The sequence below is a fragment of the Lepidochelys olivacea genome (genome assembly GCF_965140295.1).
Source record: "Lepidochelys olivacea isolate rLepOli2 genome assembly, chromosome: 4".
In the NCBI taxonomy this organism is placed as follows: Eukaryota; Metazoa; Chordata; order Testudines; family Cheloniidae; genus Lepidochelys; species Lepidochelys olivacea.
This window is the reverse complement of record NC_140414.1, coordinates 119,357,795-119,372,264: the sequence shown is the minus strand read 5'-3', so window position 1 is coordinate 119,372,264 and position 14,470 is coordinate 119,357,795. Positions and strand designations below refer to the sequence as shown.

Here is a 14,470-nt window from a genome sequence, read left to right as displayed (position 1 = left end):
TGTAAATATTTTGAATAGCAAGTCTCTTATATGATTTTTAGATTCTGCCACCAAAAATCTGTAATTCTAGATTTATCATGATTTTCCTGTTTCAGGCTTCCCTCCTGTCCCTTCTACCTCAAGAACAAGCTTTGCAGAATTTTCCATTAGGGAACGGATGAGAGAAAAATTAAAAGCTGCAAGGGTGAGAATGCATTTATTAAGGATTTTATTGTATTTGATAGAATTTATGAGAATTTAATCAATCTTCTTTGTTTTGTGCTGCATATAATTGAATGAATTAAATTTGCCTTTGTAACTCTGTTTAATATAGTATTTGATATCTGTACAGATTAATTCCCAGTAGTTGGTTTTGATGTTATTTTCTAAACAAGTTAATTTGATTCTAGTTTGTAATATGAAAAATGTAATGTTTGGAAAAACCTTGCCATTTTAACTGAGAGTCAGATCCTGCCACTTTTATGTTGAGTAAGTACTACTTTCCATGCTGGAGTCTTGCTGAAATCATTGTGGCTACTTGTGGCATAAAACTACTGTACAGTGTAATAAAGGGAAGCAGAATCTGGCTATTATTATTTATATTATTATTATATTATATTATAGAATATTATTATTTATAATAATTTAAGAGGATTATGCAGTAAAAAGAATCTTTCATTAATATTACTTGTACTAAGTAGGGCTGTTGATTAATCACAGTTAACTCATGTGATTAACTCAAAATTAATTGCGATTAAAAAATTAATCGCAGTTTTAATTGCACTGTTAAACAATAGAATACCAACTGAAATTTATGAAATATTTTGGATGTTTTTCTACATTTTCATATATATTGTATTCTGTGTTGTAATTGAAATCAAAGTGTATATTATTTTTGATTACAAATATTTACACTGTAAATTCACCTCATACAAGTACTGTAATGTAATCTCTTTGTCATGAAACTGCAATTTACAAATGTAGATTGTTTTGTTTTTGAGTGAAGTTATGTTTAAAAAAAAATGTAAAACTTCAGACCCTACAAGTCCACTCAGCCCTACTTCTTGTTTAGTCAATTGCTAAGACAAACAAGTTTGTTTACATTTACAGGGGATAATGCTGCCCACTTCTTATTTACAATGTCACCAGAAAGTGAGAACAGGCATTTACATGGCACTTTTGTATCTGGCATTGCAAGATATTTACGTGCCAGATATGCTAAACATTCGTATGCCCCTTCATGCTTCGGCCACCATTCCAGAGGACATGCTTCCATGCTGCTGATGCTCGTTTTAAAAAAAAATGTGTTAATTAAATGACTGAACTCCTTTGGGCAGAATTGTATGTCTTCTGCTGTTTTACCTGAAATCTGCCATATATTTCATGTTATAGCAGTCTTGGATGATGACCCAGCACATGTTGTTCATTTTAGGATCACTTTCACTGCAGATCTGACAAAACCAATGTGAGATTTCTAAGGATAGCTACAGCACTCGACCCAAAGTTTAACAATCTGAAGTGCCTTCCAAAATCTAAGAGGTGTGGAGCATGCTTTCAGAAGTCTTAAAAGAGCAACACTTCGATGCGGAAAGTACAGAATCCGAACCACCAAAAAAGAAAAATTTCTGCTAGTGGCATCTGACTCAGATAATGAAAATGAACATGCATCAGTCTGCACTGCTTGGATCGTTATTGAGCAGAACCTGTTATTAGCATGGACACATGTCCCCTGGAATGGTGGTTGAAGCATGAAGGGACATATGAATCTTTAGCGCATTTGGCATCTTGTGGCGCCGGCTACAACAGTGACATGAGAATACCTGTTCTCAGTTTCAGGTGACATTGTAAACAAGAAGCGGGCAGCATTATCTCCTGATAATGTAAACGAACTTGTTTGTTTGAGCGATTGGCTGAACCAGAGGTAGGACTGAGTGGACTTGCAGGCTCTAAAATTTTACATTGTTTTATTTTTGAATGCAGTTTTTTTATACATAATTCTACATTTGTAAGTTCAACTTTCATGGTAAAGAGATTGTACTACAGTACTTGTATGAGGTGAATTAAAAAATACTATTTCTTTTGTTTTTTTTACAGTGCATGTACTTGTAATCAAAAATAAATGTAAAGTGAGCACTGTACACTTTGTATTCTGCATAGTAATTGAAATCAATATATTTGAAAATGTAGAAAACATCAAAAAATATTTAAATTGTATTCTATTATTGTTTAACACTGCAATTAATTGCAGTTTTTAAAATCGTGCAGTTAATCACGATTAATAATTTTTAATCACTTGACAGCCCTAGTAGTAAGACCTTGAATTTCCAGGAATTGTTATAACATTACTCATATGTTATATGACCAAAATTTCTTTTTTGTTTTTTCTTAGTCTAAAGCAGAAAGTGCTTTACTGCAAGAAGGTCCAAGACCAAGGCACTTAAAAAGCCTCAGGCTGAGGGAATCAGAAACTAAATGGGATAAAAAGGTGAGAAATACAATGTGTATATGTGCATGCGCCATATGCTGTCATTTGAACAAGAAAGTGAAGGTAATAAAACTGTCAGTTGTTTGAAAGCCATTGTGTAAGATCATTTGTATTGCTCTTTTTTATATTGTCTGCTAGACAGAAAGACATCCCGAATTTTTCAAGAATTCTCTAGTTAACAGGAGCCTTTCCAATTAATGCATTTCATGTACATGCTATACATACAGTATTAAATTTTCTTTCGTTATAGCATAGACTTCAAGTGAGGCTTCTATCACCTTGAGATTAGCCCTTCCAAGCTCTGTGCTCCTGTTATTTACCATGTTTTAAGATACATAATTGCTATACTTGAACCAAAAAGAGTATTTTATCTATAAATAGTGTGCTTTTATATTTTATTTCTGTTAGAGGTTACACAGGTAAAGCTGTAGCTTTATATAAAGGTACAAAGCTATAACAGCTAAAGAACTCTCACTTTTTAGATGTATTTCTTTGTGAGCATTTTGCATCCTTTGATTCCTAAGCCCTTTATGTTGATAAGGAGATGGGGTAAGTAAGGGAGAACGGGGTTTAAAAAGTCCGTTCCTAAGCCACCAGGGGAGCTAGCAAGCAGGAGCAACAATTGGGAGTTTTGCGAGGCAGTCCTCCAGGTGAGGGAGGAGAGACTACATGATCCTCAAGGTGAGGTTGTCTGGTTGCTTGCTTGCTTGCTTTAAATATTACAGTGTGTTGTATTGTGGGGGCTGTGTCCTGAGCCTACTGACATGCTAGGCTAGGCTAGATAATGAGACCCTAGCCTGCTATCCTTTGATCCCTAACTCCTTTAGAATCACTTGGCAAGCGGGCAGGGTTAACTCAAGGAGAACTGAAGTTTTTCAAAAATCAGGTCCAAAACTCCTGGAGGAGCTAGCAAATGGAAGTTTTGAGGAGTGTGAGAGGCAGATACACCTAACAAAAATACTCTGAATTTAGACCACTAACACCCTCCCCGCCCCCAAAAAACCCTAACCTAACCAACCAAACAAAAAAACCCCTGAAGACTAAAAGTAATGCAGGCAGTAGTCCAGCATCAGAGTGAGGGCAGTCTAGTTTATTGCACTGAATGCAGCATATACGATTACCTGTCTTGGGCAGATGGTGTATGTGTGCATATGGTGCAAGCAACTCATGGCCCTTAGAGACACAGTATTGGCTCTTGAGACCAGACTGGGTGAACTGGAGGAGCTAAGGGAGACAGAGGTACACAGAGAAGATTTTCACAGACACAATAGATGGGTCCCACCCTTGAGTTTGACATGCCTCCATGCTGTAAAGGAGGATGACATTTTTGGGGAAGAGGAGCATCGAGCTGGAGTGGAGGGAAACAAACCCATAGTTTGCAGATGGTGTCACACTATCCTCTCACATTGAGGATACCCCTCCTGGGGAGGGAATCCCAGTTACTAGGAAGAAGAAGGTAATAATAATAATAATGGGGGATTTGATTATTAGAAGCATAGATAGTTGGGATTGTGATGACCCGGAGAACCACATAATAAATTGCCTGCTGCAATGGCTGTGGATCTCACAAGACAGACGGATGTGCAGTGCTGGGGAGGAGCCAGTGGTTGTGGCATATGTAAGTACCAACGATGTAGGCAAAGGTAGGAGAGTGATCCTGCAGGCCAAATTTAGGCTGCTAGGTAAGAGATTGAAGTCCAGGACCTCCATGATAGCATTAACTGAAATGCTTCCAATTCCACCTGTTGGGCCAGGAAAGCAGGCGGAATTGCAGGGTCTCAATGTGTGGATGAGACAATGGTGCAGGGAGGAGGGTTTTGAGCTATTAGAAACTAAGGAACCTTTTGGGAAAGGAAGAGCTTTTACAGGAAGGATAGGCTCTACCTAAACCTAAAAAGGAAACAGAGAGCTGGCTTGTAAAATGAAAAAGGTTGTAGAGGATTTTTTAAACTAAAGGCTGGGGAAAAGTTTATGGATGCAAAGGAGCACAAGGTTCAGGTGGAGACATCTCTTATGGATGAATTTATTAAAGGAGGAACTTTATATGCTTGTAAAGAGGATAGGAAGTTGGTAAAGTACAAGTAGGAGCTAATGAGGACAGTCGAACATAGGAGTTCCATTTAAATGTAACACACAAAGGCAAGCAAGTGAATATTGACAAAATGTACAAGTGCTTATATACAAATTTTAGAAATTTAAATACTAAGGTGGATGAACTAGAGAGGCTGGCATTAAATGAGGATATTGATATAATAGGCATCATGGAAACTTAGTAAAATGAAGATAATCAATGGGACGCAGTAATTCCAGTATACAAAATATATAGGAAGAACAGTAGGTCATGTTGGTGTGTGAATGTAGTATTCAGTTCCGCTTTCATAAATTGTTGTTTCTATCCCTTCTTTCATAATCAGGATCACACAATGGTTTGAGTAGTTTTGTTTTGCTTTAGAAGAGAAAAGAGTTAACTGTAACTAGCAAATGCACCCACTTTCTAATAACCTTTTGATCAGAATAAAATTGTACTGTAAACTTGCAACAGTTAATCTGTACACCGAACTACTCACCACCTTCATTTTGCTGTGTCTGTAAATAACTTGTGTGATAACTTTAATGCAGTCTGATGATGAGTCAAGATGCATGCAAGAGGATGAATGCCAGACGTCTTCTAAAGTCAAGTTTCGTGATTCTGTCAAAAAACTCAAGCAAAAGTCACACGTAAGAATCGTTTTCCTTAATAACAGCAACCTTTACTGACCTCAGTGGGGCTCGATGTCACTGCGTGGAGCAGCTGGCAGGGACCTAACTTTGCAAAATGCCCTCCCCATTGTCAGGGTGCTTAGGAATGTAATAAACAATTAAAATATGATCATCTTCATAAACCCATAGCAACTCTACCAACAAATATTAAAAATAGCCACAAAAATCTCTGATAAAACGTGAATTGTGAAATCAGAGCAATATGGGCCCAGGGATTAGGGCCCATCGGAGCTCTCACTTCTTGTTAGACAGTCCTCTGTCATTGATTGACAGCCACAACAGTACTCCTCCATGTTATATGTGTGGTAACAAAATACTGCTGTTAATTGAGTCACTAAATATAAATTTTAAAGATTAGTTCTGCCTGTTAAGGGGCAGATTTTGACTTTGTGTGCAGGGGCAGAAGAGTCCCAAACTTGTGCTTCTTGAGTGTAGGCACATATGGCATCATATCACTGCAAGCTGTGCTACAGGAGGCAGGACTGGACAATGTCTCTGCCCCCCCCCCCCCCCCCCCAGTACTGTCTGGTAGACTCTGGGGCCTTCAGCATGGAAGGTGTAGAAGTCACATCTCATTGTGCCCCTCTAAACTCCCTCAGAGGGCATTGTTCCTGCTTGTGATTTCTGTGTGCAAAATATCTCTAGAAACTGCTGTATGTAAGATGCCCTTCTGCCTCCCCCACATGCGAGGCTTTAGCTTTCACAGCATAATCCTGGTCTCTGATCATTTCCCAAGTATGTTTGTATTTAAAAAGATGAGCAAATTAAAACTGAAGCAGTTGATATTTTAAAAACCTTACTATAAATGTTTTATTAAGTGGTAAAGATATGAATGGTAAAAGTGTTTTGATATATAAACTATTTAACAGATGCTTGATTTCAATGTTTTGGTGTTTGTGTGATATTTTTTTAATGATTCAAAATGTTATTGCTGTTACTCGTGAAAGGATAGTTTTAGTTGTTTTACTTGTATTAAAAAAATGGTAAACATGATCTTAAATAAATGATGCCTTCTCTCTTTAGATCCAGACTGATTTTCCTTCTGCTGAAGAAGCATATAATTTTTTTACTTTCAATTTTGATCCTGAACCAGAGAATATAAAGGAAGAAACTAAGAACAAAAAAAAGAGTGAATCAAATCAAGAGGAAGGGGAAGAACAGGAATCTATAGTAAGCTATCAGCAAGAACAAATAGAGGATGAAATGGTACAAATCATACACTTTTTTCATATTTTTATTCAGACTTTTTATGCTAACTTTTGCTTATCCATTTAATAAAAACTGACTTATTTTGTAATTTATTTTAAAAACAAAACGTTGGGATTATGTTTTCAAAACAGATATGAGCTAGAAGTTTATTTTCTTTGCAATTAGTGCTTTTTTTTAGCAGTGAAGTACTTCTTGCTTAACAATTATATAACAAATAATTTACACTCTTGATGCAGAAGCCTTGTAAAGCTGCATAGCCATATATGAGAAAATAGAGTTTCATAGTAAATTGAACAAATCAGTAGACATTGTATCAGTAGATGTCAATTTTACCTAAGGATAATATTGCATGTTTATTAAAGAGACTGAAAAAAAAATTATGATAGGCTACTTTTTCAAGACAATATGAAAGTAGGATGACAAGACATAAAGGAAAAGTGATCATAGTTGATAATCCAAGGTGGTAACTCCAGGCCTAAATCTTCCACCTTTCTCACATTGAGCAGTATCTTCCCCCACAAATTGTCTCATTCATTCCAAGGGGATGACTGGCAGACTAGTGTACTACTCAGTATCAGTAAAGGTGGTAGAATCTGTCCCAATTAACATATTTTTAGTAAACTGTACATTTTGTTAAGATGAAATGGAGTTTTTATTTCCAATACTCTAACATACAGTAACTTGCTAACATCTTGAGTAAATTATGATGATATTGATTTTGATCATTCCAGTGTATGAATGTGAATAACTAGCTTTACCAAATACAGCACAGCCTCGCTATAATGCCTTTCATAATAATGAACCTAGAATATAATGAACCTGGTACCTGGATCCTGCCGTGGCAGGGGCTGACGGCTCCTTCAGCCCCTGCTGCAGCCCAGTGCTGGAGGAACTGTCGCCCCTGCATCCCTCGCGATGGGTCTCTCTTGCTGTAATGAACCCCTGGCTACAAAGAATAAATGGCTTGGATTCCCGAGGGGTTCGTTATAGCAAGGACGTACTGTACAGCATAATTTAAATAAAACCCATTTTTCTGATTGCATGGAAAATTGTGAGGTTGATGTCTTCCAGACCAGAATTCTGTACTAAACAAAAGAACTAGTAATTTTTTACATCTAAAATCTAGGATGAAGAGGACTGCCTTGTTAATGATAGAGAAGATTTATTCATTATTGATCAAATGGCTCATGATTTTCTAGTAGTAAAACCTGCAGATTACAAAAGCTACTCTGAGCGACTACAGAAGGAAAGAGAAATTTTGTTCACTCCAAGCATCCTAACAGGTATGATGTGCATTTTTTTCTTTTGTTGGTTAATTTAACTGAATATAACATACTCTAACCTCCAATAGCACCTGTTGACTGAGGATCTCTGTGGTACTGCAGGTACAGCCAGAGGAATCTGTGCCTGAGGGGGAGTCTTGAAGCACAGAGACCTAACTAAGTTGTCTCATATGTTAGACTTTCATAGAATCATAGAACTGGAAGGGACTTCAAGAGATCATCTAGTCCAGTGGTTCTCAATGTCCAGTGGGGAAGCGGCACGGGCCAAGGGACATGCTGGCTGCCCTTCCTGCAGCCCCCATTGGCCTGGAGCGGCGAACCGCGGCCAGTAGGAGCCGCGATCGGCTGAACCTGTGGATGCAGCTGGTAAACAAACTGGTCTGGCCCGCCAGGGGCTTTCCCTGAACAAGCGGTGGACCAGCTTTGAGAACCACTGATCTAGTCCAGTCCCCTGCACTCATGGCAGGACTAAGTATTATCTACACAATTCCTGACAGGTGTTTATCAAACCTGCTCTTAAAAATTTCCAATGATGGAGATTCCACAACCTCGATAGGCAGTTTATTCCAGTGTTTAACTACCCTGAGAGGAAGTTTTTCCTAATGTCCAACCTAAACCTCCCTTGCTGCAATTTAAGCCCATTGCTTCTTGTCCTATCCTCAGAGGTTAAGGAGGACATTTTTCCCCCCTCCTCCTTGTAACAACCTTTTATGTACTTGTCATAAATATAAAGGGAAGGGTAAACCCCTTTGAAATCCCTCCTGGCCAGGGGAAAGCTCCTCTCACCTGTAAAGGGTTAAGAAGCTAAAGGTAACCTCGCTGACACCTGACCAAAATGACCAATGAGGAGACAAGATACTTTCAAAAGCTGGGAGGAGGGAGAGAAACAAAGGGTCTGTGTCTGTCTATATGCTGGTCTTTACCGGGGATAGACCAGGAATGGAGTCTTAGAACTTTTAGTAAGTAATCTAGCTAGGTATGTGTTAGATTATGATTTCTTTAAATGGCTGAGAAAAGAATTGTGCTGAATAGAATAACTATTTCTGTCTGTGTATCTTTTTTGTAACTTAAGGTTTTGCCTGGAGGGGTTCTCTATGTTTTTGAATCTAATTACCCTGTAAGATATCTACCATCCTGATTTTACAGGGGGGATTTCTTTGTTTCTATTTACTTCTATTTTTTTATTAAAAGTCGTCTTGTAAGAAAACTGAATGCTTTTTCATTGTTCTCAGATCCAAGGGTTTGGGTCTGTGGTCACCTATGCAAATTGGTGAGGCTTTTTATCCAACATTTCCCAGGAAAGGGGGGGTGCAAGTGTTGGGAGGATTGTTCATTGTTCTTAAGATCCAAGGGTCTGGGTCTGTAGTCACCTAGGCAAATTGGTGAGGCTTTTTACCAAACCTTGTCCAGGAAGTGGGGTGCAAGGTTTTGGGAAGTATTTTGGGGGGAAGGATGCGTCCAAACAGCTCTTCCCCAGTAACCAGTATTAGTTTGGTGGTGGTAGCGGCCAGTCCAAGGACAACGGGTGGAATATTTTGTACCTTGGGGAAGTTTTGACCTAAGCTGGTAAAGATAAGCTTAGGAGGTTTTTCATGCAGGTCCCCACATCTGTACCCTAGAGTTCAGAGTGGGGGAGGAACCGTGACAGTACTTGAAAACAGTTATGTCCCCTCTCAGTCTTCCCCTCCAGACTAAACAAAAACCCAGTTTTTTCCATCTTCCCTCATAGATCATGTTTTCTAGACCTTTAAGTATTTTTGTTGCTCTTCTCTGGACATTTTCCCAATTTCTCCACATCTTTCCTGAAATATGTCACCCAGAACTGGACACAGTATTCCAGCTGGGGCCTAATCAGTGCGGAGTAGAGCGGAAGAATTACTTCTCGTGTCTTACTTACAACACTCCTGCTTATACATCCCAGAATTATGTTTGCTTTTTTTGCAACAGTGTTAGTTACACTGTTAACTCATATTAAGCTTGTGATCCACTGTGACACTCGGATCCCTTTCCGCAGTACTCTTTCGTAGGCAGCCATCTCCCATTTTGTATGTGTGCAACTGATTGTTCCTACCAAGTGGAGTACTTTGTATTTGTCCTTATTGAATTTAGTCCTATTTACTTCAGAACCCACTCAGTATGCCCTTCCATCTTGACTGTGAACCACGAATAACTACTCTCTGGGAATGGTTTTCCAGCCAGTTATGCACCCACTTTATAGTAGCTCCATCTAGGTTGTATTTCCCTAGTTTGTTTATGAGAAGGTCATGCGAGACCGTATCAAAAGCCTTCCTAAAGTCAAGATATACCACATTTACCACTTCCCCCTCTCCACAAGGCTTGTTACCCTGTCAAAGAAAGCTATCAGGTTGGTTTGACATTAGTTGCTCTTGACAAATCCATGCTGACTCTTACTTCTCAACTTAGTATCTTTTAGGTGTCTACAAATTGATTGTTTTATTATTTGCTCCATTATCTTTCCAGGTGCTGAAGTTAAGCTGACTTGTCTGTAATTCCCCAGGTTGTCCTTATTTCCCTTTTTATAGTTGGGCACTATATTTGCCCTTTTCCAGTCCTCTGAAATCTCTCCCATCTTCCACGACCTTTCAAAGATAGTCGCTAATGGCTCAGATATCTCTTCAGTCAGTAGCGCTGAAACATGTTTAATAGTGGGGGTGCTGAAAGCCAGCCTCCTTACCCCTGTCCATCCCCCTCTCCCCCGGACACAAGGCTGGCAGCCTGGACCCCGGGGGTGCTACAGCACCCCCCGCACCCATATTTCCCGTGCCTATGTCTTCAGTCAGTTCCTTGATTATTCTAGGATGTATTTCATCGGGCTCTGGTGACTTGAACCATCTAACTTGTCTAAGTAATTCTTAACTTTTTCTTTCCCTATTTTAGCCTCTGATTCGACCTCATTTTCACTGGCATTTACTGAAACTGAAACGAAAAAATAATCATTTAACACTTCTGCCATTTCCACATTTTCTGTTATTATTCCCCTTCCCCCCCCCCCATTGAGTAAGGGGCCTACCCTGTCCTTGGTCTTCCTCTTGCTTCTAATGTATTTATACGTTTTCTTGCTACCCTTTATGTCTCTAGTTAGTTTAATCGCATTTTGTGCCTTGGCCTTTCTAATTTTGTCCCTTCAAATTTGTATTATTTGTTTATAGTCATTCTTTGTAATTTGACCTAGTTTCCACTTTTTGTAGATCTCTTTTTTGAGTTTCAGATAATTGCAGATCTCCTGGTTAAGCCAGGGTTGTCTCTTGCCAGACTTCCTATCTTTCCTTCGCAGTGGGATAGTTTGCTCTTGTACCTTTAATAATGTCTCTTGGAAAAACTGCCAACTGTCCTCAATTGTTTTCCCCCTTAGACTTGCTGAGAATCACACTAAGCAACCGTAGGAGCTTGCTAACTTAGTGGTCATGTTTCCCAAAATCCAGCATTGAGGCAGGAGCCATTGCCAAGTCCACTCACTGGGCCTGCCAAGTCCTCAAAAGCTTTTGCTTCCCAGCCTCATTCTGTGAAGGAGGAGGAAGAAAAAATAGAGCCATCAGTCTCTCAACTCTTCTCTAACCCATAACCAGTATGTACTAGCATTGATATCTGGATCTTTCTCAATGTCAACATCTTTGATGATGGTATTCTCGAGTTCTCAGTTCTGGGTGCTTTGCGTCAGACAGCTTCAGCTTCCAGTGGCCTCAGTGTTGGTGACTGTATTCTTGATTTAATGGAGAAAACAGAGTGATAATTAGATCTGTGCTCCTTATATACACCCCGATATATATACCCCATTGTATAGAAAGTTGAGGTGTGAGGACATAGTGTGTGTGTACAGCCCGAGTGGGTGCTGCTATCTAGAAAGTTTTGAGTTCATGCCTCAGAGTGTATGAATCAGCTATATTGGGAAATAATACAGGCAATGCCCAAAAATGAACAAACAGCCCCAAAACACCATCACCACAAAACCAAAAAACACTTATTAATTAGCATAGTAATTATTTTTATGTTATTCATTAAACTAAGTTACTTTAAGTATAAATAAATATGTAGAATGTTGTTGTAAATTATACATCTGTCCTTATTATGGAAATAAGAGCTGCTTTGGTTCTGTACATAAACAATATTAGTTATTGCCATCAGGCAAATTTCACAGACAGCATTTTTAGGGTATTCCCTTTGTAGCGGCAAAATATCAAGGTAGTTTTAAAAAAACACTATAGGTCCTTAGAAAGCTGATATATTATATCTCCAGTTATAAAATATCTTTCATATTTGAATATTTGATTGCTCTTTAGTGCCTGTGTCTCAGAAGGTGCCTGAAAACATGCAGCCGAGGTACCTAGAAGATGAGGGTCTTTACACAGGAGAAAGGCCCATTGTGTCACTATCTAATCAAAATATTCTAGAGAACAGAATACTGAGACAGGAGCAGGTAAGTCACCACTACATTATTACCAGTGTCTGTTTCAGGTTCTTTTTATGTCACAAACAGGAGTGTTCAAAATTCAGACCCTTTCCTTATGATATTTATTACTTTTTTATTTTGTTACCCTTCAGGTGAAGCATTAATAATCACACTAGCAGATGGGCCACATATATTTAAAAAAACAGTCTGAGAGCAGCATCAGAATTTTGGAAGGTTTTTATTAGAAAGTAAGCATTTTGGGGGGAATTGGCAACAACTGAGTGCTTCAGGCCAGGTACCTCCCACCCAAACTGAGTGCTCTGTGCCTCAGTTTCCTATCTGTGAAATGGGGATAATGATAATGAACTCTTTTATAAAGTGCTTTGCTATCTGCTGATGAAAAGTGTTATGTAAGAGCTGGTTATTGTTATTATTTATTAGAAAATTAAAGTAAATCAAAAGTGAGCACTATAAAATTTAATTTAAGATTTGCATAACATCTTGGTTAGACAGATTAAGAACAACAGAACAGCCATACTGGGTCAGACCAATGGTCCACCTAGCCCAGTATCCTGTCTTCTGACAGTGGCCAATGCCAGGTGCTTCAGCGGGAATGCACAGAACAGGTAGTCTTTGAGTGATGCTTCCCCTGTCATCCACTGCCAGCTTCTGGCACTCAAAGGCTAGGGACTCCCAGAGCACAAGATTGGATCCCTGACTATCTTGGCTAATAGCTATTGATGGACCTAGCCATGAAATTTATTGTAGTTTTAGTTATATCAACAAGCATGCAGTTTGCATCATATGCCTTGTCTACATTAGTATGTTTCTTAAAATGTGCAGCGTTGGGAGATTAAGAAAAATTGTAGCATCGGCAGGGTTCAGGCAGGATCCTTAGATGTATCTCGTTTGGGCCTGGGGCTTGTCAGTAGACTGCAGTATACTCAAAATTTTCTGTTTGAATCAACTAAAACATATGGCGGATGCTAGTCACGAGTTACTCATGCTTAAATTGTTTTGCTTGTTTGCTTGCTTAAAGAAAAAGATTTAAAAGCTAAGTGTCTCCTGAAATGTGGGATCTTATTTTCTGGAATAATAGTATAATTGCAAGTCATTCCCATATGAAAGTTACAAAAAATGTTATCTCACTTTATTATTCATAGGGGAAAAGGTGGTTTGGAGATGATGGCAAACTCTTAGCATTGCCTAGTCCAATTAAACAATCTTCTACGAGACCTCCAATATTTTCATTGGAGGAAGACATAGAACCAGAACTTGAAACGTTGTATAGAAAGGTAGGTTGTATTTCATATATGTCGTAACTGTGACACCATTTTGTATTAAGAACATAAGAATGGCCATGCTAGGTCAGACCAAAGGTCCATCAAGCCCAGTATCCTGTCCTCTGACAGTGGCCAATGTCAAGTGCCCCAAAGGGAATGAACAGACAGGTTATCATCAAGTGATCCATGCCCTGTCACCCAGTCCCAGCTTCTGGCAAACAGAGGCTAGGGACACCATTCCTCCCCATCCTGGCTAATAGCCATTGATGGACCTATCTTCCATGAATCTATCTAGCTACCTTTTGAACCCCGTTATAGTATTGGCTTCGCAACACCCTCTGGCAAGGATCTTTCCAGAGGTTGACAACATGTTACGTGAAAAAATACTTTCTTGTGTTTATTTTAAACCTGCTACCTATTCATTTCATTTGGTGGCCCCTTGTTCTTGTATTATGAGAAGGAGTAAATAGCACTTCCTTATTTACTTTCTCTATACCACTTATGATTTTATAGACCTCTATCATATCCCCCCTCAGTTGCCTCTTTTCCAAGCTGATAATTCCCAGTCTTATTAATCTCTCCTCATATGGAAGCTGTTCTATACCCCTAATCATTTTTGATGCCCTTTTCTGAACCTTTTCCAATTCCAATATATCTTTTTTGAGATGGGGCGACCACGTCTGCCCGCAGTATTCTAGGTGTGGGCGTACCATTTATTTAGAGGCAATATGATATTTTCTGTCCTATTATCTATTCCTTTCTTGATGATTCCCAACATTGTGTTCGCTTTTTTGACTGCCACTGCACATTGAATGGATGATTTCAGAGAACTATCTACAATGACTCCAAGATCTCTTTCTTGAGTGATAATAGCTAATTTAGACCCCATCATTGTATATGTATAGTTAGGATGATGTTTTCCAATGTGCATTACTTTGCATTTCTCAACATTAAATTTCATCTGCCATTTTGGGTACTATACACTCAGGAATCCTTAATTATGAAATTTAATGACTAATTCAAGGATTTGTCTACAATGGGTGTCTTATACTGTTATGGGTAG

At 38.8% G+C, this 14,470-nt stretch overlaps 1 protein-coding gene across 4 annotated transcripts in view; it reads left to right on the top strand.

The window, feature by feature from the left end:
- Window positions 1–14,470, top strand: part of CC2D2A (coiled-coil and C2 domain containing 2A) — a 166,455-nt gene that overhangs the window by 54,578 nt on the left and 97,407 nt on the right. For 3 of the 4 annotated variants that reach the window (XM_084625580.1, XM_084625581.1, XM_084625583.1), the window contains 7 exons: window positions 96–184; window positions 2,369–2,464; window positions 5,084–5,182; window positions 6,248–6,430; window positions 7,560–7,716; window positions 12,015–12,151; window positions 13,288–13,419. In XM_084625580.1, the coding sequence (XP_084481706.1) occupies window positions 96–184; window positions 2,369–2,464; window positions 5,084–5,182; window positions 6,248–6,430; window positions 7,560–7,716; window positions 12,015–12,151; window positions 13,288–13,419 (893 nt within the window). The remainder of the gene's footprint in view (window positions 1–95; window positions 185–2,368; window positions 2,465–5,083; window positions 5,183–6,247; window positions 6,431–7,559; window positions 7,717–12,014; window positions 12,152–13,287; window positions 13,420–14,470) is intronic. The other variant, XM_084625582.1, reaches the window with a different exon arrangement.